This window comes from Trichosurus vulpecula, chromosome 8 (genome assembly GCF_011100635.1).
Source record: "Trichosurus vulpecula isolate mTriVul1 chromosome 8, mTriVul1.pri, whole genome shotgun sequence".
In the NCBI taxonomy this organism is placed as follows: Eukaryota; Metazoa; Chordata; class Mammalia; order Diprotodontia; family Phalangeridae; genus Trichosurus; species Trichosurus vulpecula.
Window position 1 is genome coordinate 21012621 of NC_050580.1, and position 25458 is coordinate 21038078.

General features: G+C 44.6%; 1 protein-coding gene across 1 annotated transcript; it reads left to right on the forward strand.

The window, feature by feature from the left end:
• The first annotated feature begins 892 nt into the window (after positions 1-892).
• CISD1 (CDGSH iron sulfur domain 1) lies at positions 893-25458 on the forward strand. The gene is made up of 3 exons (XM_036736297.1): positions 893-1122; positions 9449-9654; positions 25047-25458. The coding sequence occupies exons 1-3, from the start codon at positions 1092-1094 to the stop codon at positions 25134-25136; spliced, it is 327 nt and encodes a 108-aa protein (XP_036592192.1). The 5' UTR covers positions 893-1091; the 3' UTR covers positions 25137-25458.

Here is a 25458-nt window from a genome sequence, read left to right on the forward strand (position 1 = left end):
TGAAAGGTAGTCCCAGAGGAAAAGGCTCTAGTTACTTGTTCGGTCACAAAGAAAGCCATGCATTCCAAGAGACCGCAGTGCGGAGGTAGTGTTCCAAACTTGCGGGTACAGTCAGGAGACAGAGCCTTAAGAGGGCCAGTTGTGGACGCTCCACAGAGTGAGTAATGTGCCTTTCTAAACTTTGCGGAGATGAAAGGTCCAGATGGTGAGGCAGGTGGTGGGCAAGGAGCTTAGAAGAGAGGTGAGGGCTGCAGTAGAAGGGGTGCCAGGACACAACGGGGTGCCCGCTCTTTCCTCTCTTGGAATGGGAGCTGAGAGAGAGAGAGAGAGAGAGAGAGAGAGAGAGAGAGAGAGAGGGAGGGAGGGAGCCTTCCATCGCCTGGTCCTCTCCTACCTTTCCAGGCCTCTTACACCCTAGCCGGCCTCCGGTCCGGTCCACGACCATGCCCCTCCCCCTCTCTACCCTGGGGGTCCTTGTCCTCACTGTCTTTCTCCAGCCCCAAGTCTGCGGCCGGTCTCGGGGGAACATGCCTCTTCCAGGAAGCCTTCCTTGGCCTCAGTTCCAGTGCCTTCTCTCTGTTCATTATCTCCTGTTTATCCTCAATTCGTTTTGCATATAGTTGTTTGCTCAGCTCCGTCATTAGACTGTAAGCGCCTCGAGGGCAGGAACTGTCTTTTGTCCCTGTGTATATCCACGCTTAGCACGGAGCCAGGCAGACCATAGGTGTTTACTAAATGCGTACAGATAGGCCCTTTGGCTTTGCCCATTCATTCCTATACATCCGTGGTGCCAATCCGAGCCAAGAAGGAAAAGACCTGCAGGCTGCCTGGCCGGGAGGCGAGACACGCGCATGCTCAGTGTCGGCAGCCTCCGACCTCTCGCCCCGCCCCTTCCACGTGCGTCGGCCGCGCCTGCGCAGTGCTCTCCGGCCCGCCGACAGTGCTGGCCTTCGAGTCGCCTCTCTAGCGTCAGGGTTCGTGGGCGGCGGGCGGAGCGAGCCCCAGTGTGCCGTGAGGGCCGACCGGCACGAGGCTGCGGCGGCACCCCCTCTCCCTCCGCCCATACCCTCCCCGCGGAGCGCGGCACCGCCATGGGCCTGCATTCCAACCTGTCGGTGCGAGGTGAGCGCGCGGCCGCCTAACCTTGAGCGAGCGGCGCCAAGGGCGAGGTGGGGCGGGGGAGGGGCCGAGGAGCGGGCGCAGTCGGGGGAGGGGGCGGCCGAGTGACCCCTCCCCCACCGAGGTAGGGCCCCTGGGGAGGGCCAGCCTCCCAACGTCCATCCCGGAGGGGGCTGGCTCCCGGCCACCTGCTGCGATGCTGGGCGGGTCACCGGCACGCGGGGGCCGGGGGGAGGTGCCGGCCCTCCAAGGACCCTCCCAAGCCTAAATCGGGGACCCCTCCCCGGGGCTCCTCCGCGGCCCGCTGGATCACGGGGGCAGCTCCTTCGGCCTTGTTGCGGGGAGGGGGCGTTCTAAGGGCCTGGGTCCCCAGCCCCCCCGTCTGTGGGCACGTCTTGGGCTCCTGGGGGACAGGACCTGCCGGGCCACCTCCGAGGGGGCCCCCAGACCTCCTTCCTGCGAGTTCCCCGGGTCGGCTTCCTTTTGCCCGAGCAGAGCCCCAAGACTCGCCTGGCCTGGAACTCCGCCTCCCCACGCTTCCCAGGGATGCCCTGGGGCTGGAAAGCGACCCCTGGCAAAGCACGCACAGCCTCGGGACCCCCAAAATCGGGGGCTGCTCCCCAGCTCTTGGCAGGGACAAAATGTAAAGGCTGGCCGGGGGCGTTGGATTCCTCGGGGTTTAGTATCACACCCCGAGCGCGATGCACTCCGAGTGTGATGCACCTCGACTGTGATGCACCCCGACTGTCATATACACCTGCAACTCTCACCTTAAAGACGGAACATTAGCCGGACCCTACCGCCCCTGGTTCTGCACTCACTGGGAAGCAGGAATGGCCCGCCCCAGAGCCGGTTGATCCAGATCTGCCCAGGTGCAGATAGTTTTCAGTGATGAAACAGGTATTTGGAGGAAATTATTTTATCTTATGTACATTTTCTTGCCCTTTACAGAAAGTTTCATTTAATGGTTCCTTTAAATAGATGGGCCCAGTTCCATTAAAATAAGCGTTTTATAGGAACTCAGTTATTAGCTTTTCATTTACTGAATATTGTTTGGATGAGCGAGCTTTTGGAAAGCATCTCTGCTGTGTAAAAACATTAACTTATTAATAACGACAACATTAGAAAAGCTTTGGTACTGCTCACTTCACATTTCTACAGGAAACTTGCTGAAGAATTTTAAACCTGTAGGAAAACTGCTCCCAAGTATGATGGGCCACAAGAATTTTTAGATAATAATCATAGCTAACATGCAGTGAAGTTTGTAAAGTACTTATTTACATTCTCATTTGAGCCCCACGATCCTGTGAGGTAGGTCTTAAATATCATCACCATTTCACAGATGACAAAACTGAGAGACTCAGATAGGTTATATGATTGGCCCAGGATAGCTGGTATCGAAAAAGTCAGATGTGGGATTTGAACCTATGGCCCTCCCAGGTCGAAAGCCAACACTGAATCCACTTGTCACAGTAGGCCGCCCACCTTCCCTCCAGAGCAAATAGCTTGGGAACGATTATGCCCTAGAGTGACGTTTTTCAATATTTGTTTGAATTAGAGTGTTGGAGGTGATCTTCTAGGTTCCATCTAATTTTCCTCATAATCTGGCCGTGCCACACTATGGCTTTGGACGGATTCAGAGGATGTGGATTCAGATCTTGAGCAGATGGTTTGGTTTCCTCATCAGTAAAGGGTTGAACTAGTTGCCTTCCGAGCTCCCTTACAGCTCCACATTTTATGATCTTGTGAACCTCCCTGGGCTACTGTGTAAAATAAGGGCCTTGGACCCGAATGTTCCCTGGGGAAACTTCCTGCTCTGGATCTTCGCCCTCAAGATTGCTACACAAAAGTAGGCTTAGGGCTTCACTGTTTGCAAGCCCAGGTTATTGTGACATAGCTTTAAAATGTGAACTTTCCTGAAGCCAAGAGAATATAGCCGTGGGAACTTTTAACATCAGTCAGCATACAGCTGGTTGTTTTTGTGGTTTTGTGTTCATTTTGACAGGATAAATACTTGGAAAAGCACTAGTTTAAGCTAGGGATCCCTAGCTTTGGGTCTGAGCTTGAGGGCAAACTATTAATTGTCTCCAGAAAAAGGCTGATTATTCTCCCTCTCTGTTGAGAATCCCATCAAACTGTAGAGGAGATTTGGCATCCACCGAGACTCTGGGCGTGCTCCTTATTCACAGGGTGAAAGTATTGGCCTTGATGGCCCTCTAGGTGCCTTCTAGCTCCATCTGTGATCTCGAGGCACAGGTCTTGTGAAGAGTGCTTGATTTTCTCCTGGACTTGGGACTCTCCCAAAGACTTGGGTTGACATCCCAGGGGCGCTACCCATGGGTCCCCGGGCACACACCTTCACTTCTGGCGTCAGATTCTTCCCCTGCCCATACTATGACTAGGGCTGTTCTAGATGCCCTTCCAGCCCTAAAGCTATTAACTTAGGATCCAGGCCTTTCTCTGTCTGTGAAGCACTGGGCTGTTCCCTCATTTGTAAAACGGGGGATGATATCATAGGTTGAGGAAACAAAAAATGGTAAAGGCCGTCAGTCAGATCCTAGCCTTGTGGGCCCAGGATCACGTAGTATCTGAGGTGGGGTTTGAATCCAAGTTTTCTTGACCTCACCTGGAGTGGACAGTGAGAAAGCACTAAGCACCTGACCATGTGCCAGGCTCTGTACTAAGTGTGTTACAAATTATTATCTCATTTGAGCTTCACAGCAACCTTGTGTGGTAGGTGCTCTTATGACCCCCATTTTACCCATGAGGAAACTGAGGCAGATGAAGGTTATTGCCTAGGTCATACAGCTAGTGTGGCTGAGGCCAGGTTTGACCTCTGAGGTCTTGCTGGCTCTAGGCCCTGTGCTCTGTGGCGCCCCTTAGTGGCTTTAGGCACTCTGTGGTAGTAGCCGTGCCACTGCTTTCATGTGTTGTTCTTTGCTGTCTTACCTAGCTCTTTCAGCCTTGGCGACTCAGCTCGCAGTAATATAGCCGGAGCCTTCCCCTTGGTCCACCTCCAAAGTATAGGCGTGACAGAATTAGGGGAGCTCTTGCTTTGCCCAGGAACCTGGGACAGCCCCTCGCAGGCCACCACCATTCTTGGGAAGACCGCCACTCTTTTGGCCAACTCTCAGTGCCTTTGCTTTTTTCCCTCCTGGGGACATTTCCCTCTATCTGCCTTTTCAACAAGAACAGAGCAGGGGATGGCAAAGAAGGTTGGAAAACCCTGAACCCAAACCATTCCTCAGTTAATTCCCTTGGCAACAAGAGTATAGAGGAGAGAAGTGTTTTTTTGATGGGTAGGACAGACTTCTTGGTATTGCTCTGCTGAATAGGATCCAAAGGGAGGAAATTAACAGTAATGGATAATTGTCAGTAATTAGACTTTTTAAATGTTTTGCCTTTCTTTTTAATTTAAGATTTTGAACTATAGGAAGCATTCAAAGAGTACCTGATCCTTCTCCTCCCCTCTCCCCCCCCCCACCAGTTCTGGAGCCGTAAACCAAAATGAAACCATAATTACTAAAAGGAATGTGATGTTCTACTCTTCCTCCAGGACCCTGCTCAACATCCCTATATGTAACTTCAGAGCAGTCACCCCCTCCCCCTTTGTGTGTTGTCAGCAACATTAGAATGTAAGCTCTTTGCGAACAAGTGTCCTTGGTTTTGTATTTGTAGCCCTGGTACATGGATAAATGAAAGCTAAATAGATGACTGGTGGTGGATAGCACTCTGGGTGGGTGGGTGGATACAACAGTTATTGAGTGTTGTTGAGTGCCAGGGTCTGTGTTGAGGGCTAGAGATAAAAATACAAACAAGCAAGACAGTTCCTGAAATATGTTTTACATGATTGCACATGTATAACTTGTATCAGATTACTTGCCTTCTTGGGAAGGGAGAAAAATTTGGAACTCAAAATCTTATTAAAAAAATGAATGTTGATGGTCTTTACATGTAATTGAAAAAAATAAAATTTTATTTAAAAATAAAAAACCCAACCCAGTCGCTGCTTAGCTTCTCATGGGGAAGAGCAGAGCATAAAGGCAGCTGGAGGTAGTGAGGGGTAAGGAAGAGCTTAGCTAGGGAATGGGCAGCATGGTAAAATCCACCCATGAGCCAGGCATCCGGTAAGCAGGGTGGTGTTTGGAGAAGTACTTTTTTCTTCTGAATATCAGGGAAAAGATAACTCCTTTCAGGAGAGAGAGTGTTCCCTCCACAGATCTCTCTCTCTCTGCCTGTCCAATGTCCTGCTTTCACTTAATTGAGTTTCTCTTGCAGCTTCCCTTCTGTTGAACATGATCTTGCCTAGAGCCAAGTCAGTATTAACCCATTTCCTCATTGCTGCCTTAGCTCTTCAAAGTGACATCAAGGTAGAGTCGGAGGCAAGGGACTGACCATTTAAAACGATGATTTTGTCTTTGTATCCCCAGGGCCCTTCACCAACAGGCACTTCATGACTGTGTCTTGGATGGAGAAAGGTATATTTCCATAGTTCCCCCCTTTGAGGAATGTTTTGTGCCAAGAGATCAAGAAAGAAGAGTCTTGTGAATAGAACTTGAAAAGCTGTAGCAAGGTTGAAAATCCTGAGAGTCAGGCCCAAATGGTGATTTTATGGTATGGATGGCATGAGACTCTTTCTCCAGAGAAATTCTTGGTGAAAACTGACCCTCAGGCTTTCAGATGGGGCTTGAGAGTCAAAAGGGAACCCAGATGTGCATCTTATGTTAACTTAGTACTTTCTCTGCTAGCCGCTGATACGAGGCCGGATTTATTCTTTTTGTTATGTTATATGTAAATAGCAACCTTGCCTAGGAATGTCAGACATTCTACAAGTATTTATTACTGCGTATGTATGCTCTGAGTATGCCAAAAAGGGGGACACACACACGCACGCACAGACACACAGATTTACGTGTGTGTGTGTGTATATATATGTATACATATATATATACACATATACATATATATAGTCCCTGCTCTCAAGAAGCTCAGTCTAATGCGAGAGACAGCATGCAAATAATTGTGTGTGAGCAAAATATGGACAGGATAAATTGGAGGAAATCAACTGAGGGAAGGCCTTGGCCTTAAGAAACCTCAGGAAAGGCTTCTTGAAGGTGGGAATGTAACTGGGCCTTGAAGGAAGCCAGAAGGTAGAGACAAGTGAGAGTATTCTAGGCCTGGGGGCAGCCAGTGAAAATGGCCAAGATTGGGTGGTGGAATTTCTTGTTGGAGGAACAGCAGGGAGGCCAGCGTCACTGGATTAAAGACTACCAGGGGGCGAGGAAGGTTTAAGAAGACTGGAAAATTAGGAGGGAGCTGGGTTATTAGAGGTTTGAATGCAAAACAGGATTTCATATTTCATCCTGGAAGTAATAAGGAGTCACTGGAATTTACTGAGTGAGGGTGGGGGTGACGTGGTCACTTAGGCCCTTTAGGAAGATGAGTTTGGCAGCTTTGTAGAAAATAGACTAGAAGTGACTTGAGGCAGAGAGAACAAGCAGCAAGCTCTTGCAATAGTGCAGGGTGGTGGTAGCATCAGAAGGAAAGGAAGTGTAGGACAGGTGTTACAGAGGTCAAGATAATAGGATTTAGCATCATTTCATGAAGTGCTGAGCCTGCTTACTAAGAGAAAGTAGAGGATAAGTAGAATCATTGAAAGGCTCTGGGTGCTGGCAGGAACTGACCTTAGAGGTCATCTAATTCAGCCCCTCTGTTCTCTAGGTGAGGATAATTGAAGCCTGTAGAGGTTAAGTCCTTAGCCCAAGATCAGACTCGTGAGTGCGTGAGAGTAGGACCAGCGCCTCTGATACCAAATCCATTGCTCTTTCCCCAGAACCATGAAAAGACTAGCCAAAGTGGAGGGAAACGTAAGAAACATAGAGTTGGAAAAAACCCATCTCAGAAGTTGAAACAAGCTTGTAGACAGCATGGAAAAGACTTGTAAATATCTGGAAAGGTGGGAGCAGTGACCTGGTTAATTCTGGATCACTTGGAAAGGTGGTAGACTTAGGTTTCTGTTGGGCTTTGGTGTCTGCCTTAGATACTTTTGGCACGCTAGGAGAATGCAGAGAAGCATCCCTCTTCATCCTCTTGACCTTCTCTTCCCAGGTTCTCTCTCCTGCCTTTTGTATGATGTAACAAGTGCAGCCGCATGATGTGGTGGATAGCTTGGTAGACTTGGAGCAGGCTTACCTGGGTACAACTCCTGCCTCTGGCATTTGCTAGCTTTATGACCCTAGAGAAGTCCTGTAACCTCTGTGGGCTTCAGTTTTCCTCATCTGTAAAATGGGGGTCATGATATCAGTGTCCCTTCCTCACAGGGTTGTGAGGTTCAGATGAGATCCTGTGTGTAAACCATTTGCAAACTTGTAAGTACTGATTTAAAAGCCACATGTTATTGTCTAATATTGTCACCTCTGCTCTGAGGCTACCAAGCAGTGCAGAGCTGGCTTCTCTCAAACATTCCCTGGAGGAGGGGCTGGGGTCCCGTTTGGGGAATTCTGAGGACTTTACTGAAGGCCACATGAACAGTGTCAAGGAAACACTTTAAAAATGCACAGGACAAAGCAGGAGGAAGTTCAGAAAGAGGCAGGTGAGCTGGGCAGTATAGGTCCTAGAAGTCCTGGCCTGTGATTTCCCAGTAGGAAACACCCTTCACCAAGGCAGGTTGGTACCTTCTCTGAAACCTCTGAGTCTTGGAGACCTGTCTTAGCACTGAGAGGTTGTGACTCACCCTGACACAACGTCATGCCATCTGTGTGTGTCAGGGGCAGGACTTGAACCCAGCTCTTCTGACTATGAGGCCAGATCTCTCCGATGTCTTGCATGGGGAGTGCTGCCATGTTAAAATAGTGTGTATTTTACAGAACAGTCTGGGCTTTGTTACCATGCTTCTGCTGCCTTTGACCTCTGTCCTCTTCCTCAAATTCCCCGTCTCTTTTCCCATTGGTGAGTTCTTCCAGAAGCTCCACTGCCATTCTTCACTTTTCTCCACCTGCCCCTGCTGGGCACCAGCAGGCCCCTTTGGTGTGTTATCGTCCCCCCATTAGAATGTAAACTCCTTGAGGGCAAGGACTTCTGTTTGATCATGTTTGTACTCCCCTGCTTAAAAAAAAAAGTCGTTGGCTTGAACAGCAACCTAGAGCCAATGAGGGTAAAAGATACCATCGAGGAATTGTGTGATAAGCTAAGAAAATGTGTGAGTGGGTGAGAATTGGTCCTGCGATGTGGTCAAGGGCAGAGCCCAAGGCTGTCCTGGTTCCTTTGTGTCAGAAGAAAGCAAGGAACTGAGACCCTGCTTTGACCTCCTGGACGGCTGTGGAGAGGAGGCTCATTGGATTGGGCAGGAACAGATAGGTTGTGGTCTGTGTGACTGAAAGGAAGTCCTGGATCAGGGAGCCAGCATGTCCATTAGGGAATTTGGTGGTAAGCAGTAGGTTTCATCTGTGTATCCCTACCTAACATTTTAACATAAATCTGAAGATTAGCATTTTTCAGAGTTTTTGTGTGTAGTCTTTTTCCCTCTGAATCTTTAAATGGACCTCAAGATATTCCACCTTCTATTTCTGTTTAAATTAGCTACTTTGACTCAGAGATGTTCTCAGTATTGCCTCTTCAGAGGGCTGTGATGAAATGCAAAATGAGCACTTTGTAAAGACAAAACCATTGCTTGTTGGGCCTATGCATTTATTATTTTTAAAATTTTAAAACTTTATTTTTATATCGCCTTGGGACTCTGATGCAGAATGAGACAAGTTTTTTGCACATGATCAGTGTAGGAATGCTTTGCTGGGCTATGAATATTTGTTAAACAAGTTTTTTTTGTTTTTTTCAGTGAGGTCAAAGGGAAAGTAAATAGATTTTTAAGTGAAAAAAAAAAAGTAAGACAGTTGTTAAAAGTGTTTTTGTCACCTTCATGTGCAGATCCAGAACGATTCCTTTTTCACAAAGATTGAAAAATAGAGAAAAAAGCAGGATAGCAAAAAATAAACCAAATTATTTGTGTCTAATAGTATTTATAATTTTCTGTACCTACATAGTCCTTCACCTTTCTCCCTTCTCTGGGGTCATAATTGCACTGTATTTAGCTGTTGTTGACTTCTAATTCTTTTCATTTTTTTTTCAGGTATGATATAGATTGATTTCTTGTTTCTGCTTACTTCATTCCTTATCGGTTCACCTAAATCTTCCTATGATTCTATGAAATCCTCAAATTCATTGTCAAGGAGTAATGGAGTAATACTATTCCTACTATATTCATGTTCCACAATTTATTTAACCTGGATGCCCAGCTCTGCTGATCAAGGTTTTCTTTTTCTCCTCACTTTAGCCGACTGCATAGCTGCTGTGGCCTTGGCTGCTGGCACTGCCGTGGTGGGCTACCTAGCTTACAAAAGGTTTTTGGTGAAAGAAAAACGCTACAGGTCCATGGTCAACCTCACCATCCAGAAAGACAACCCCAAGGTTGTCCACGCATTTGACATGGAAGACTTGGGAGAAAAAGCCGTGTACTGCCGCTGTTGGAGGTCCAAGAAGGTGAGGGGGTGGGACCTGGGTCCCTGAGCCTTCCTGAGTATCAGCAGATTTAAGGCCACTCTCAGGAATCCTGGTCATCAGATAATGCCTGCTTATTCACTCTTTTCAAGGAGCAGGATCAGCTCATGATTTCCCAGTATGCTTCCAGTGCAGGGCCAAGAGGGTTCAGTTTGCTCAGCTTTGATGGACCAGGCTTAGTACTGACAGAACATAACAAAGAAAGAACCTAGTTCCTTTCAGAGAAACGCACTGCATCAAACCCCAATATGAAATGTCCTGTGTAATACCAGCAGCTGTTAACCAACCGTACTGGCCCAAGATTGGAGATAGGGATCTTGAGATGGGTGAAATACTTTCCTGAAGCCATAGGGGAAGAGGAGATAAATTCATTCCTAATGACTTCTCAGCATTTCTGGTGATTTTTGTGGTTACAGAAAGAACTTTGTGTACTGTCAGTGTTAATTAACAACTAAAATGGATTTCACTAAAGCAAACACTTGAAAGGCTAGAGGAAATAGAGAACAGAGATAGCCATCTCTCTGACTCTTTTCCTATAAGTGTGTTATTTTTTATTCTTTTCCACTGAGGAGAGCTTTTATTTCAACATTGTCCCTGACAAAAACAACCAGCTGGCTAGTCCTACCAAAATCTAACGTCGTCTTTCATTACCTCATGACTCTCTTTCTTTGTGTAGAGAGTTGAGAAGACTGTTGGAGTTGCCTTTGCCAAGAGAACAGAGGCAGTGTGGAGTAGGGGATAGAGCCTGGGACTTGGGAAATTTGAGTTCAGTTTCCACCCCAGCTGTGTATTGGCTATGTGATCCATTAACGTTCCGCTCCACTTAACCTTTCAGTAGAACCATAGGGACCTCCTTGAGGGCAAGGACCTGCTTTTTGCCTCTCTGCGCAGCCCAAGCACTTAGCACAGTGTCTTCCCCTTCTCCCCAACCCCATCTCACTCTATCCATATAGATACATATGTGTATATATGTATATAAAATATACATGGTGGTATATAATAGCCACTTAATAAATGGTAGGTGATGTTGGGGCAGACAGTAAGCATTAACTGAGTACCTACCATGTACCAGCACTGTGTGCTGGGAATGAACAGAAAGGCAGAAATATGGGATGATGATTATGGCATTGTCACAGGGAAGTCCCTTGACTTCCAAGCCTCAGTTTCCTCTTGTAAAGTGGGGTTACAAATGCTTGTATCGCTTTACCTCACACAGGGTTGCTGTGAAGGAATCACTTTGTACACCTTCCAGTGCTATAGACATGAAATGGTTAGGCTCTGGCACAGAGGCAGCAAGCCCTTGGGGTGTGATAGAAGAGAGGCCTGGTCTTGGGGGAGTCTAGGTTTTACAAAGCCCTTTCTGGAGGCTGGGCAACCACTGTTGGATGTTTTACAGTAGGTAGGATATTTAAAATCATCTTTTTGGCTCAACTGAAAATATTTTTTAAAAAAACATCTCTCCAGCTTAAAGCCCTTTCTAAACTTTCCTCTCTTTCTTGAAAACTCGATCCTTTTTGGAAGGTGAGTAAATGTTCAAAACTTTGAAAATGAGTAGAGTGGTGACCCAGTTTAGAAGGAAAACTGCTACTTGTCTAATGAGGACCATGGCTTTCTCTCTCGCCCTGAAGGGACTCTAATTAGGAGCCTGCCTCTGGGCAAGACCTTCAGCCCACTTCCACAGAGCAGAGAAGAGGCCCTGTTGGTGGCTGAAGGTCACTTGTGACTCCTTGAGTAGCGGGGTCCAGCAGGACTGAGGGTCACCCTATGGTTTTACTGAAAGGTTAAGTGGAGCAGGACGTTAATTAACCCTGAGCTGTGCTTTTGTCCTACTATGTGAGAGACGTGTTGGGAGTCCCTAAGGCCTTTGCTGGCTTGTTGACTGGCTCTGTGGTCTGGGCTGGAGCCTCAGGGGGCCCAGCCAGCTCCCAGATCCTGGCACCAGTCTTGTCACCGGCGCTGAAGAGCTTTGGGACCCTGGGCCAAGGACTTGCCTTCGTTTTCCTCCTCTGTAAAATGGGAGTACAGTGTCTTGTGAGGTTGGGAGATTTAAGCGAAATAATGCCAGGAAAACAAGCCGTATATTAGTTTTAGCTCTTGGACCATTAAGTGCCAAGCACCTGGCACTGGTCTGTTCTCTGAACTCAGAAAGGAGAGAGAGGACTCTGTATCAAGGCCCTTCTGGGTCTAAGACCTGGATTCGAATCCTGTATCTGCCACTAACATCTCTGTGGCCTTAGGAATCTCAACTGTGAAATAAAGCAGGAGGTTGGACCAGGGGGTGGGGCCCTAGGGTACCTAACCCCAAAGTGCTCTTTTGGTACTAAGATTCATCAGCTTCAGCGTCTAGGATGGATGGAGAGTATGGAAGCCAGGGGCAGGAAGACCAGATAGGAGACTCCTACAGGAGTATAAGTATGGGGTGATAAAACTTGACTAGGGCTGGTCATATAGGAAGGAGGAGGAAGAGTATATGGCATTTTAAGGTTTGCTCAGCAGTTTGTAATAGTATCACATATGGTCTTCACAAATAGGTAGGATCTATCATCATCATCTCTGTTTCACAGATGGGGAAACTGAGGCAGATAGGAAATGATCTGCCCAGGGTCACACAGCTAGTACAAGTCTGAGGCTGGACTAAATGGAGGCTTCCTAACCTCAGGTCCAGCACTCTGTCCTCTGTGCCCCCAGCTACATGAGGCGGAATGAATGAATAGGACAATTCAAAGGGATTTGAATCAATTGCACTTGGTAACTTTTCACATATGAGGACAGAGGAAGGGTGGTGGTGGAAAGAACTTGGGACTTCAGGCTGGGGAGCTGGACTCAGGGGGCAAACAGGTTCCATTTTAGGCATATTGGATAGGAGGTATTTAGATAGAGGAGTAAAAATAGCCACCAAGCAGTTGAAAATGAAAGTTAGAAGCTAAAAAGTAAGGGGGAAGAGAGGGAGAACCATCCTTAGAGAGAGTTAGATTCAGGGGCAGGAGCAGCACCTGCTCACTTACCAATCAGCAGGGGACTAGACAAGTAATTGATCTGGAGTTCTGTGGTTTGATACTGGCTAACCCAGACTGACATCACAGCAGGCCAGATTGAAAAGGCCATAACCAGAAGGTAAGGGGAAAGTGGCTAATGAGGACAGGGAGGAAACAGAGGCCACACAAAAGCAGCAGTCACCACGGGAGTCTCACCTGCGAAACCAGATGTATGGGGTTAGCCTCTTGGCTAATTAGCAGTGACTCAGGGGTCTCTGGTCCTACCCTGCTCTCTAGCCCTTGCTCTTCTGTGTAGATGCTGCTCTCTTTCATTGGAGTATAAGCTCCTTGAGGGCAAGAAATTCTTTCTTATATTTGTATCTTCAGTGCTTAGCAAGGTGCCTGGCACATGGTAAGTGCTTAATGATCCACAATAGATCGAACCTAGTGCTTGCAGTCAGGAAGACCTGGGTTCAAATGCTGCCTCAAACATGAAGTGGATCTGGACATGCTATGGATGGTTATTTTCTTTGATTTTGCCAGATTCTTCATGGGGACATTGGGACCATTATGGTTGGATTGGGTCATTTCCAAGGTCTCTTCCGGCTCTGACATCCTATGAATATGGAGAGAGCTGTCTTAAACTTCGCCACAGGCTCAGACCTTGGCTCTACTCTTTCGACGTGTCTTTGTGAGTGGCACTGAGGAAGGTGTAGACAGCACAATTTTATCAAAAATTTAAAAATGACAAAAGTGAGATAGGATCCAAAAAGATCTCAGAGTGCTAGAATGGTTGGCCAGGTCTAATAATATAATATTGAATAGAAATGAAGGTAAAGCCTTGTGCTTTAGTTTAAAAAAAAAAAACTCAGCTACTATTCAAGTATCAGCTTGAGGGAAGACGTGACTAGGCTGAAGCCCATGAGAAAATAAGCAGCTGGGGCTTTTTAGTGGCTTGGTGTGAATCCACAGGATAACCATGAAAACCTAGAGCTTGGCAGAAGTGATAGTGCCACTTGGCTTGGCCCTGGTCAGACCACCTCCTGGGTATTCAAAGTGCCCCCTCTTAGGACGGATACCAACATGACATGTCCCTGGGCCTGAGATTCCGGAAGAGGTGTAACAGCAAGGCGATAATAACAACATGGGTGATAATTGTTAAAATGCCTATGTAGTACTGTATCGCAAAGTGTACGAGACTCTCCACATAGAAGGTAGAAGAAGGAAACCATGTATTCAGACACCAGAGAACCATACCCCATAACCACTCAGTACACTTCATCATAACAGCAAGGAACCCAAAACAGTCAATACAGAAAATCACAACATGGAGCCTCACCATCCCCAAACCTCTTTGACCCCCTGCTGGGGTCTCCCCAAAACAGACTCCCAGTACAGCTATGCCTGTTCAGGTCTAACAGTCACGAGGGCAGCCATTAGCACTCTCACTCTCATTCTCATTCAGCATTTCCTGTGATATAACTTCCATTTCCTGTCAGGAAGCTCCTCCCACCACATATGTCTTAGGCTTCCTGCGATGAAAGCAGGTCACATGGCCTATTAATGGGTGGCAAAGGATGATGACAGGACTCCATGCTGTTCTGTACAAAGATTTCCAGGAGGCACTAGAGATATGAACCTGGTCACTTTCTTCAGACATTTACAAGATTTTCAATATGAAATGAAAGAGAGCTCTGCACTTGGTAGTTAGAGGAGATCTGGCTTTGAATCCTGCCTCCTGGTACTAATGAACTGGGGGACCCTGGGCAAGTCACTGAACCTCCCTAAGGCAGCAGTCTCTCCATTCGTAAAGTGCCAACCTCATAAGGCCATTGTGGCAGTCAAGTGAGTGAGTACTTTGTAGACTTTAAAGGGTTATGTGGGTCAGCTATTATTACCGTTGGAATTCTGCTTGCTCTCAGAAGGCAGAACTGGCTGTCCCCCAGTCCTGGAATACTCTCCATCTTCATCTCTGCCTGTCAGCCTGCCTGGCTTCCTTCAGGTCCCAGCTAAAACCCAGCCTTGGGTGGGAAGCTTTTCCTAATCTTCCTTAATGCTAGGACCTTCTCTGCTGATTATCTCCAGCTTATCTTGCCTGTATCTTCTCCCTCATTATACTTTGATCTCCTTGAGGGCAGGGGCTGTCTTTGGCCTCTTCTCGTATTCCCAGAGCCCTTATAAATGCTTGTTGACTAAGAGCAGAGGGCTAAAACTGGCGAAAGGCTAATGTCAGCTCAGTGTAAGGGAAAACCTAACCAAAAACATTTCTTAGGGAAGCAGTGTTGTACAGTAGAAAGACCTAGATTCACATCCCACTTCTCTTACAACCTGTGTGACGTTGGACAAGTCACTTTCCTCATTTGTAAAGTGAGGCCCCTGAGGTCCCCTCCAGCTCTGGAACTGGGATCTTATAGTTAGGACTGTCGAACAGGGGAGTGAACCAGGCTGGGAAATGGTGGGCAGAGGCTGGTTGATCATTTGTCACTGGATGGTAGAGGCTATTCATAGTCAGGTTCAGGTCCATTCCAGCTCTGAGATAGTGGGATTAGCATTGGAGAGGAGGATGGACACCTACCTGCCTCATTGAATAGATCCCAGTTAAATCGTTTATGTTTTGGCTTCTTTTTTTAAATTGTTTTCAGACTCAGTTTCCTCATCTGTAAAATGAAGTTCCCTTTGCATCTCTGGTCTTAAGCATCAGAAGAAGGGTAGGTAAAGTGGGATGAGATTTGGAAGAATTTGGAAAGTCAGGATGAGGAATGTAGGTAACCACAAACGATCCGTTGGAACGATCCTTGTGTGAGGACAATAACATAGCAATAAATGTTTTTGCAATAAGTTTGTATTGATGTCTTGATTTTTTATATCACCATAGATGCCCCCAGCACCTCTCCCTCCTTTCTTTTTTTCCTCTCAGAGAGCCATCCCATATGACAGATAGTTTTGTTGAGACAAAAAGAAGAGGAAAAAGATCATGGCATTGAAAAAGGCTGAAAGCCATGGGCCCCCAGACACCTCCCCTGCCTCTGCCAAAGGGCGACAGTGTTTCCTCAGGCCTCTTGTCTCGAGCTCTGCTTGCTCTGGGCCCTTTTGTAACCTTCACTCTGGATTTTTGCATGTCTGTGCTGGTTCGTTCCATTTACATTGTAGTCCTGTATGGTGTTTGTGTATGTTATTTATAATTGTGTAGATTGTTTTCTTGGCTCTGCTGGCGTCACTCTGCATCAGTTCACATGGATCTTCCCAAGCTACTCTGTATTCATCGTACACACCATTTCTTACAGCACAGTAAGATTCCGTTACGTTCATGCACTGGAATTTGTTTAGCCATTCCCCAGTTGATGGGCATCTCCTCTGTTTCCGATTCTTTGTTATCATAACCAGTGCTACTACTGATATTTTGGAATATATTGGGACTTTTTTATCTATGGTCGGTAAACATTTATTAAGCACCTACTATGTGCCAGGCCCTATAGCTAAGTGCCAGGGATACAAAAAAAGACAAAAAGACAGTCCCTTCTCTGAGAGGAGTTCACAGTCCAATGAGGGAGCCACACTGCAAACAACTATGTACATACAAGATATATGCAGGATAGACTGGAGGTAATCATCAGTGGGAAGGCACTAGCATTGAGGGGATCAGGAAAAGCTTCCTGGGGAAGGCAAGGAAACAACAGAAGCCAATAGGTGAAGATGAGGAGGGAGGGAATTCCAGGCTTGGGAGACAGCCAGAGAAAAATCACTAAGGACTCGGAGTTTCGTGTTGGAAGAACAGCAAGGAGACTAGTGTCACCGCGTCACAGAACATATGGTGGGGTCTAAGATGTAAGGCTCAAAAAGCTGGGGGGAAGGATGGTTATGAATCACTTTGAATCCCAAACAGGATTTTATTTTTGATCCTGGAGGTGATGGGGGTGGGAGGTGTGACATTGCTTCAGGAAGATCATTTGACAGCTGAGTGAGTGGAAGATGGAGTGGGGAGAAATCTGAGACAGGCAGATGGCTGTTGGCAGGAGTCCAGGGGTGAGATGATGAGGGCCTGTCCCAGGGTGGTGGTAGTTTCAGAGCAGAGAAGGGCACCTGTAAAAAAAATGTTGAGAAGGTGAAATCAGCCGGCCTTGGCACGAGATTGGCTATGGGGCCTAGGAGTATGGTGGTGGCAGGAAGGCTGGAAGTGGGCCCCTATAAGACTAGAGGCCGATCTCGGCTGGAGGCTGCAGTATCGGAGAAGAGACGGTGACAACCAGTTTGTCCTGGAGGCTTCTCCAGACTTAGACCAATGGAGCAGGCTGCTCATGGTGTGAGTGATTTCATAGCCTTTGGACAGGATCTGCCCCTCCACTCTGTAGGGAGCTTCCCTGTTGAGTCATGGACTGTTTCCCAGTCTCATTTATTATCTTTGTAGCAATTTTCAATACCAACGCTGGAGGCGCCAGGTACACAAGAGCACCCTCTTGAAGATCTTGGTTCAAATCCTACCTCTGCCCCCTTCCTACCTGTGCAGCCCTGGTCAAGTCACTTAATCTTTTCAGACCTCAGTTTTCCTCCTGTGTAAAATGAGATTGAAGTAGATGGCCTCTGAGGTCGTTTCCAGCTTTTCTGTATGACCTTTATTAAATAGCTGCTGTGTGTCAGGTGTCATAATAGGGTTCTTGGACACAAAACCAAAAATACTCCCTGCCCTCAAGCAGCTAATATTCTATCAGGAGTGATGATGTGTTGCATATATTAAGTATATGCAAAATACTTCTATAGTAACTTTAATTATTACCTAGTCACTGCTTTAATTAGGAAATATGGCAGACTGGAATTGGATTTTGTGGCTTGTGGTGGCGACCACTTCCCTTTCTGAGTTTTCAGAACTACCCCTTTTGTGTTGTATTGTAGAATTTTGTCTATTATCTCTGGCAAGTTGACCCACCTGTAGTTTGTATGACAGTGGGTTTTTAAAAGACCCCTTGTGTGCACAGCTATATACTAAGCACTAGCAAAATCAAAGAATCCATCTTATTCCCTCTTACAAATTTTAGTCAACATGTGTCCTTCTCTGGTCCTAAGCACTCATACCTTAAATTTTTAAACTGTATTTCAGTATAATAATAGCCAGCATTTACATAAATACCATCTCATTTTATCCTCAACAACCCTAGGAGATAGGTACCATCATTAACCCCATTTCACAAATGAGGAAACTGAGGCAAAAGTGAACTGACTCGCCTGTGGTCACGCTGCTGAGGAGTAATTGGTTTTTTCTTTGGTGCTGTGTATTACAATCTGTGTGCTTAAAAACATGATACTGAGATTGCTCAAAAAGGGTCCATGACCCCCAAAAGTAAGTAACTCCTCATCTACAAGCTCTCATTATTAATGGATGCTTAATTTCAGCTCTTAGACGATGTACTTCTCACCAGAGAATGCCGGCTTCTTGACAGCCGTTGGTGGGGAATGCTTGATCAGCCCTATGATCGATCTATAGCTGCATCTGTAATCAATTCTTTCTCTAAAAAAGCAAATACAAATAGGTAAATGATTAGTGGGACAGAAATAAATTGACTAACATGAGGAGAGAGACTCAAAATGCAAGCAGGGTGGGAGGGACAAGAACAAGAAGAGAAAAGTCACATTAAGACAATTCTGACTCTGCTTTGTAATGTAGAGAGTATTACTTTGATCAAATGACATTCACACTGGAGTTAAGGACTCCATAAGCACCATGATGCCCTTTGCCTTTGGAGTAACCTGGCTAGTGATATGAATCAAACCCATTCTGGGTTACTAGCAGGACGGTGTGTGGTCTGGCAGCACCTTTTTCCTTCCACACATTTTCACATCAGCACTTGGGTTTTCCCAGGTACTTTTCTTGGTCTGATTTGGGAGCTGTGGAAGGTGGGGGGAATCTTAGGGTTTTTTTAGGTTGTTGAACCAACCTGGAAGCAGGACCAGCATTTGCTGAGATTGGAGCAGGAGATTAGAAGGAAATGAGATACTGTTGTTTATCTCTGTGTTTCCTAATATAAATGCCCTTTATGGACTAAAGAATGGTGTTGATCTCAGCAGTTTCCTAAGCTCAAAGCAACTACCCCAGAAGCTTCTTGGCTGAAGCTGCTGTTGATGGGAGATAGTTGGGAAATGTATTTTGTAACATGGGTCCAGGTCCAGGATAATAAGATTAGTGTCGAGGGGCTCCGTGGTGGAAATTCTCAGAAACCAATGTAGTTTATTAATGGAAGACACTAAAGAAGAAGCGTTGCCATCTGCCTTGCCTCTGCATTCTCAGGGTCACGGGAGCTTCCATCTACTTTGTAGCTGAAATCTCCTGAATAGTCTTCCTGTTAGAATGTGGCCTCCTTGAGGGCAGGAACAGTCTTGCTTTTCTCTTTGCATTGCCTTGGGGAGGAGCACAGTGCTTTTCACCTAGTAAGTGCTTGAATCATTGATTCCCAAAATGGGAAGAATTGGAGGGATCCTGTTTGTCTAACAACTGAGGTCAAATGGTAGGGTAGGTCGGGGTCAGTCGGGACTGCAGAATATGGCTCTGGTTTTAAAACTGCCGCTGAGATTTTTTAATTGGAGGAAGAGGGGCATTTTATTGGATTTCTTAGGTAGATTTCATTATCGCACTGTGAGCTGGTGTGCTCCCTGTGTCATGTCTATTTTGCGTTCATTTCCAGCATGTCGAGATAGCAGAACTCCCCTGTCTTGATATACAACTGTTGAGTTAGGAAAGAAGTGGGAGATGGTAATGCTTCTCCAGTGTCATTTTCATTAATAAAATCCTAATGGTTTCTGAGCAGTTTGACAAAGGAACCCTTCTGAATTTCCTTCCTTTTTCTGAATCTCATTAGACTTCCTCCACAAACTGAATTCAGCAGTAACCAAAGCCACATCTGAGAAATGATTAAGTATCATTTCATTTTCCCTCTTATTTGAACCCCGATGACCCTGCCCTTTAAAATATGGTCGGCTGGCCCTTCATACTATATTAAGAAGCACCCACGGGTTAGCCTGGGTGAAGAACACACATCACTAATGTAAGTGTCAGCATCTTCCTTTCCATTTCTAGCTTGAGATTTTCCCATTGGGATTTTGATCTTTTAACTTGATTTAATTTGAAATGTTCCTGGGAGGGTAAGAAAACCAGACGGCTCATGGGCTAAAAATCAGTGAAGTAGAAAGTCAGATCTTTTTATGTGGTACCTGATGCTAGCTTGATTTCTTAGTTTCCAGTGCTGTCTCCTTCTGTCCTGTCCTTTCCTCCATCTCTTAAGAATCCATATCTCCCTTCAAGGCTCAGCTCAGCTGCCACCTATGGCGTCCCATCAACTTATTAGTGCCTTCTCCCAGTCCATGACTTTACTTTTTACGTGGGATATATTTTGCATTTGTCTGTGTATTTCTATTCAGTCCAACAAAGATTTATGTAGCACTTACCGTGCACCAGGCCCTGGGCTGGATACTCTGGACAAAGACAGAAATGAACCAATTTCTGCCGGTAAGGAGCTTAATATTCTACTTGGGGAAATAGGTAAATACAAAGTAATATGGGTTGGGGTAGTGCCAATAACTAAAAGATTGGCATGGCCTTATGTTGGAGGGAGCCCTGGATCTGGGTCTTGAAAAGAGATGGAAATCATAGAAACAATCAATAATTTCTTTAAAGAAAATGACAACAATGAGACAGTATACCAGAATTTATGGGATGCAGCCAGAGTTCTTAGGTCGTTCTTAGGGGGAAGTTTGTATCTCTAAAAGCATACATCAATAAAATAGAGAAAGAGCAAATTAATGAACTGAATGTGCAACTAAAAAAAATTTAAAATCTCCAATTAAACACCAAAATGGAAATCCTGAAAATCAAAGGAGAGATTAATAAAATTGAAGGTAAGAAAACCATTGAACTAATCAAGAAAACTAGGAACTGGTTTTATGAAGGAAAAAAACCTCAATTAAATAGATAAACCATTGGTTAATTTGTTTAAAAAAGAGGAAGAAAACCAAATTATCAGTATCAAAAATGAAAAGGGTGACTTCACCACCAATGAAGATGAAATTAAATCAGTTATTAGGAGTTATATTGCCCGGTTATATGCCAATAAATATAACAATCTAAATGAAATCAACGAATATTTACAAAAAATATAAATTACCCAGATTAATTGAAGAAAAAATGCAATACTTCATTTTAGAAAAAATTAATTGAACAAGTCATAAATGAGCTCCCTAAGGAAAAATCCCCAGCACCAGATGGATTCTAACAGGAACATTACAGCAATATATCACAAAGATTATACACTATGACCAGTTGGGATTTATGCTCTAGGAATGCGGGACTGGCTCATTATTAGGAAAATTATCAGCACAGCTGACCATATCAATAACAAAACTAACAAAAGTCATATGATTATCTCATTAGATGCAGAAAATGTTTTTGACAGAATACAACACTTATTCCTATTAAAAAACCACTAGAAAGTATAGGAATAAATGGAGCTTTCCTTTAAAAAGCTCCAAGATAAGTACTAATATGACAGGGAAAAAAAGTCAAATATTGAAGGGGCTGTGGAAAAATAGGGAAACTAATGCATTGTTGCTAGAATTGTGAACTGATCCACTTATTCTGGAAAGTAATTTAAAGTATGCCCAAAGGGCTATAAAATTCTACATATCCTTTGAGTCAGCAGTAGCACTATTGCTATCAATGGGATAGTCTGTATCCCATAGAGATAAAAGGAAAAGGACCAATATATACAAAAATATTTATAGCAGCTCTTTATGAGGTGGCAAGGAATTCGACATTAAGAGGATGCTCACCCATTGGGGAATGGCTGAACAAGTTGTGGTATATGTTTGGGATGGAATACTATTGTGCTGTATAAGAAGTGACAAGCAGAATTCTTTCAGAAAAACCTGGAAAGACTTAGCTGAACTGATGCAAAATGAAGTGAGCAGAATCAGGAGAATGTTGTCCCCAGTAACAGCAATATTGTCAGGATGATCAGCTGGGAAAGACTTAAGCTATTCCCAGCAATAGGACGATCCAAGGCAGTTCTGAAGCACTTGTGATGAAAAATGCTGTCTACCTCCAGAGAAAGAACTGATGGAATCTGAGTGCACATGGAAGCATACTTTTAAAATTTTATTATGGGGGGGGGGGCTGCTTTTTCTTTTTTTTTTTTTTTTTTTGCAACATGGCTAATATGGATATGTTTTGCATGATTGCACATGTATAATCTAAATCAAATTATGGAGGGGGGGAGGGAGGGAGGGAGAAAATACGGAACTCAAAAAACCCCAAAATTCTGTTTGCATGTAATTGAAAAAAATACAAATTAAATTTTTTTTTTAATAAATTTCTTTATTTATTTTTAGTTTACCACGCACGGTTCTACATAGTTTTGAGTTCCAGTTTTTCTCCCCTCCCTCCCCCCTCCCTCCCCAAGACGGCATGAAGTCTCATATAACTGTCATGTATAACTTCACATTGAATTAGTTTATGCACTAGTAAAGTCGTGGAGAAGAATTTTGACCAATCAAATTAAATTTTTAAAAAAGTAGATGGAGGGGAGGGGAAAGCCCATCCCAACATGGTACATGCAGTCTATGATATGTCATGGAGTTGGGAGAGCAAATGTATTCTATAGAAAATATTGTCGGCCAATGTGCATTCCTTTTTCACTCACTCCCAGCGGAACATCAGCTCCTTGAAGGCAGGGCTTCTTGGTTTTGCCTTTGTACCTCTGCCTGTCACATAGTAGACTGTTAATAAATGTTTGTGAATTGATAAGTACTTAATAACTTTTTTTTAACTTAGCCTCTAAATCATTGAATGCCAGACATGCCAGCTCTTTATTTTTTTCAATTAACAAAAATCTGTGTTCTCTCCTTTTACCTCCTTTGAAGAAGAAAAGAAAAACAAAACCCTTGTAACAAATATGTATAATCAGATAAAACAAATTCTTCTCCCATTGGACATGTACAAAAAATAAATGTCTCAATCTGCACTCTGAGTCCATCACTTCTCTGTCAAGATGCAGGGAGCATGTTTTATCTTGAGTCCTTCAGAACTGTGGCTGCTCGTTGAGTTATCGTGGTGCTTAAGTCTTTCACAGTTGTTTGTCTTTATGGCCTGGTTGTAACTGAATTGAGGGGATGCCCTTCAATTGGGGAGTGGCTGAACAAATTGTGGACGTGATTATGATGGAATATTATTCTATAAGAAGTGATGAGCAGGATGCTCTCAGAAAAACCTGGAGAGACTTACATGAGCTGATGCAAAGTGAAATGTACTGTGTACAGAGCAAAAGCTATTATTGTAAGATGACCAGCTGTGAATGACTTATGCTTAGCAATACAATGATCCAAGACAACTCTGAAAGATGGAGGATGAAAAATGCTGTCCATCCCCAGAGAAAGAATTTATGGTGTCTGAATACAGATTGAAGTATAGTTTTTTGCTTTATTTTTCTTGTGGGTTTTTTTGGTTTTCTTTCACAACATGACTGTTACGAAAATGTTTTGTATGTTTACACATATGTAGCCTGTATCTAATTGCTTTGCCTTCTCAATGAGGGAGGTGAGGAAAGGAGAGAATTTGGAACTCAAGGGTTTTAATAATGAATGTTAAAAATTGTCTTTTATGTGTTACTAGGGTGAAATACTAAAATTAAAAAGAAAAAAAAGACAGTAAAATTTTTAAAAAAATAAGCTGTTCTCCTGGTTTTGCTCATTCCACCCAAGCCTTCCCAAGTTTCTCTGAAATCACCCTTCATCATTTTTTTAAATTGGGCAATAACATTCCGTTATATTTATAAATAACATAATTTGGCCATTCCTTCATTGATGGGCACCCCTTTAGTTTCCAATTCTTTGCCACTCTCTAAGACTTTGGTACTTATGGGTCTTTTTCTTTGAACTCTTTGGTGTATAGGCCTCATAGTGATACCGCTGAATCAAAAGTTATGCATGTTTTTGTAGCTTTTTGGACATCATTCCAAATTGCTTTCCAGAATATGCTGATTCTTTTTAAAATCTGGTGGCCCAAAGACAGCAATGGCTAGTACTAAAAGCTGGCATGAAGCTCTACTAAAATTAATTTGCAGTTTTAAAATTATGCTGTTTATGGTAGAAAGTTTGAGGCACTAATAGCCAACCAGAGTCCTAGGATTGAATTCAGACATCTCCCTACACCCCTTTTACAGAAAGGGATACAGGCCCCTGGTGACATGAAGTGGACGCCCCAGAGTCAGACGGTAGTCATTTGAAATGGGGTTTGAACCTGGATCCACCATAGTCTCTTCCTGTCCCCTTTCCCTGCCCCAGGCGGCCTCTTTCAGGCTGGTTTTAGCATTCTTTCATGTCCCATTTCTATTTCGTGGGCGTAAATGGGTCTGATAACTGGCTGAGCCCAGGCCACTTTCCTGTGGTTTTGTTTTCAGAAGTAAATTTTATCACCTCCGTTTAGGAGGAATGATCATGCACACTCTGTAGTTGGAAACTCAGTCCTTTCCTGAATACATCATGACAATAACAGTGTTGTATGTAAACAGATAGCCTTTCCCTCAGGCCTTTTGCCTCCTTTGGGTTTTATGCTGGTAGTTGGTTAGGTTGGGTGTTTGTGTTTCTGTTGTCTGAGACATTGCATTTGATCTAACATGAGCCGCACTGTGGTATAACACTATTAAAAGCTGAGAAGCAGGCTCGCCAGCCATTTTATGTACGTTATCTCCTTTTATCCTCACAGCGTCCCAAGCTTCAGATCCTGCTCAGACCCTTACTAGCTGCGTAACTTTGGGCAAATCAGTTTTACCCTCTCTGGGCCTCAGTTTCCTCATCTGTAACATGGGGGTAATCCCAACTCCTACCTACCTCCCAGCCTTGCTGTGAGGATCCAGTGAGAGAGCATTAGTAAAACATTTTCAGTGCCGTCGTCTCACAGTCCTGTCTGACCCTTTGTGACCTCATTGATCTTCTTAGCAAAGATACTGGAGTGGTTTGCTATTTCCTTCTCCTGGAGAATAAGGCAAACAGAGGTTAAGTGGCTTGCCCAAGGTCACACAGCTAGTAAGTGTCCATTGCACTGCCCTGCTGCCCCTGGACAACCTTTTCCTTAAAGTAACTATGTAAATGCTAGTTGTTATTATTTTCCAAAAAAGGAAACTGAGGCTGTGAAAGGTTATGATTTGTTCAAGGTCACAGAGCTTTTAAGTATCTGGGGTGAGATTTGAACTCAGGTCTACCTGTTGCACCTATCTTAAAAGTGGGCATCAAATGAAATAGTATATGTAAAGTAGAAAGTAGTAGTAATACGTTAAAGTGCTACCATCCGTCACCTGTGGTTGTTATCATAATCGATCCCACAGTCACCACGTATTTTTCTCTGTACCTTTATCTGCTTTCTAGTTCCCATTCTGCGATGGTGCCCACACAAAGCACAACGAAGAAACCGGTGACAACGTGGGACCACTGATCATCAAGAAGAAAGAGGCATAGTCGGTGGACGGTGTAGACTGATTTGTCCTAATGTTGCTGATTGTTTTACAAGGCATTATATTAATTCTGTCCAATTTCCTTTCCCCCGGGGTTCTCAGTGTGGTTTCTTGTAAGCTAAGGCTTTCATTTATGTGCCCTCTGCCTTACTATTTGTCCAAGCACCATGGTGACACTCACTATAAAGAATCCTCCTGGCCTGTGGGTTGTTCTTCTGTCTTGTAGGAATTGTGTTCATCGGTTTCTTCAAATTTCAAATAATGACAGGATATCCTTGGATCTGTATGTTGATGTTAATATATTAAATTATTTTCAAAATCATGTA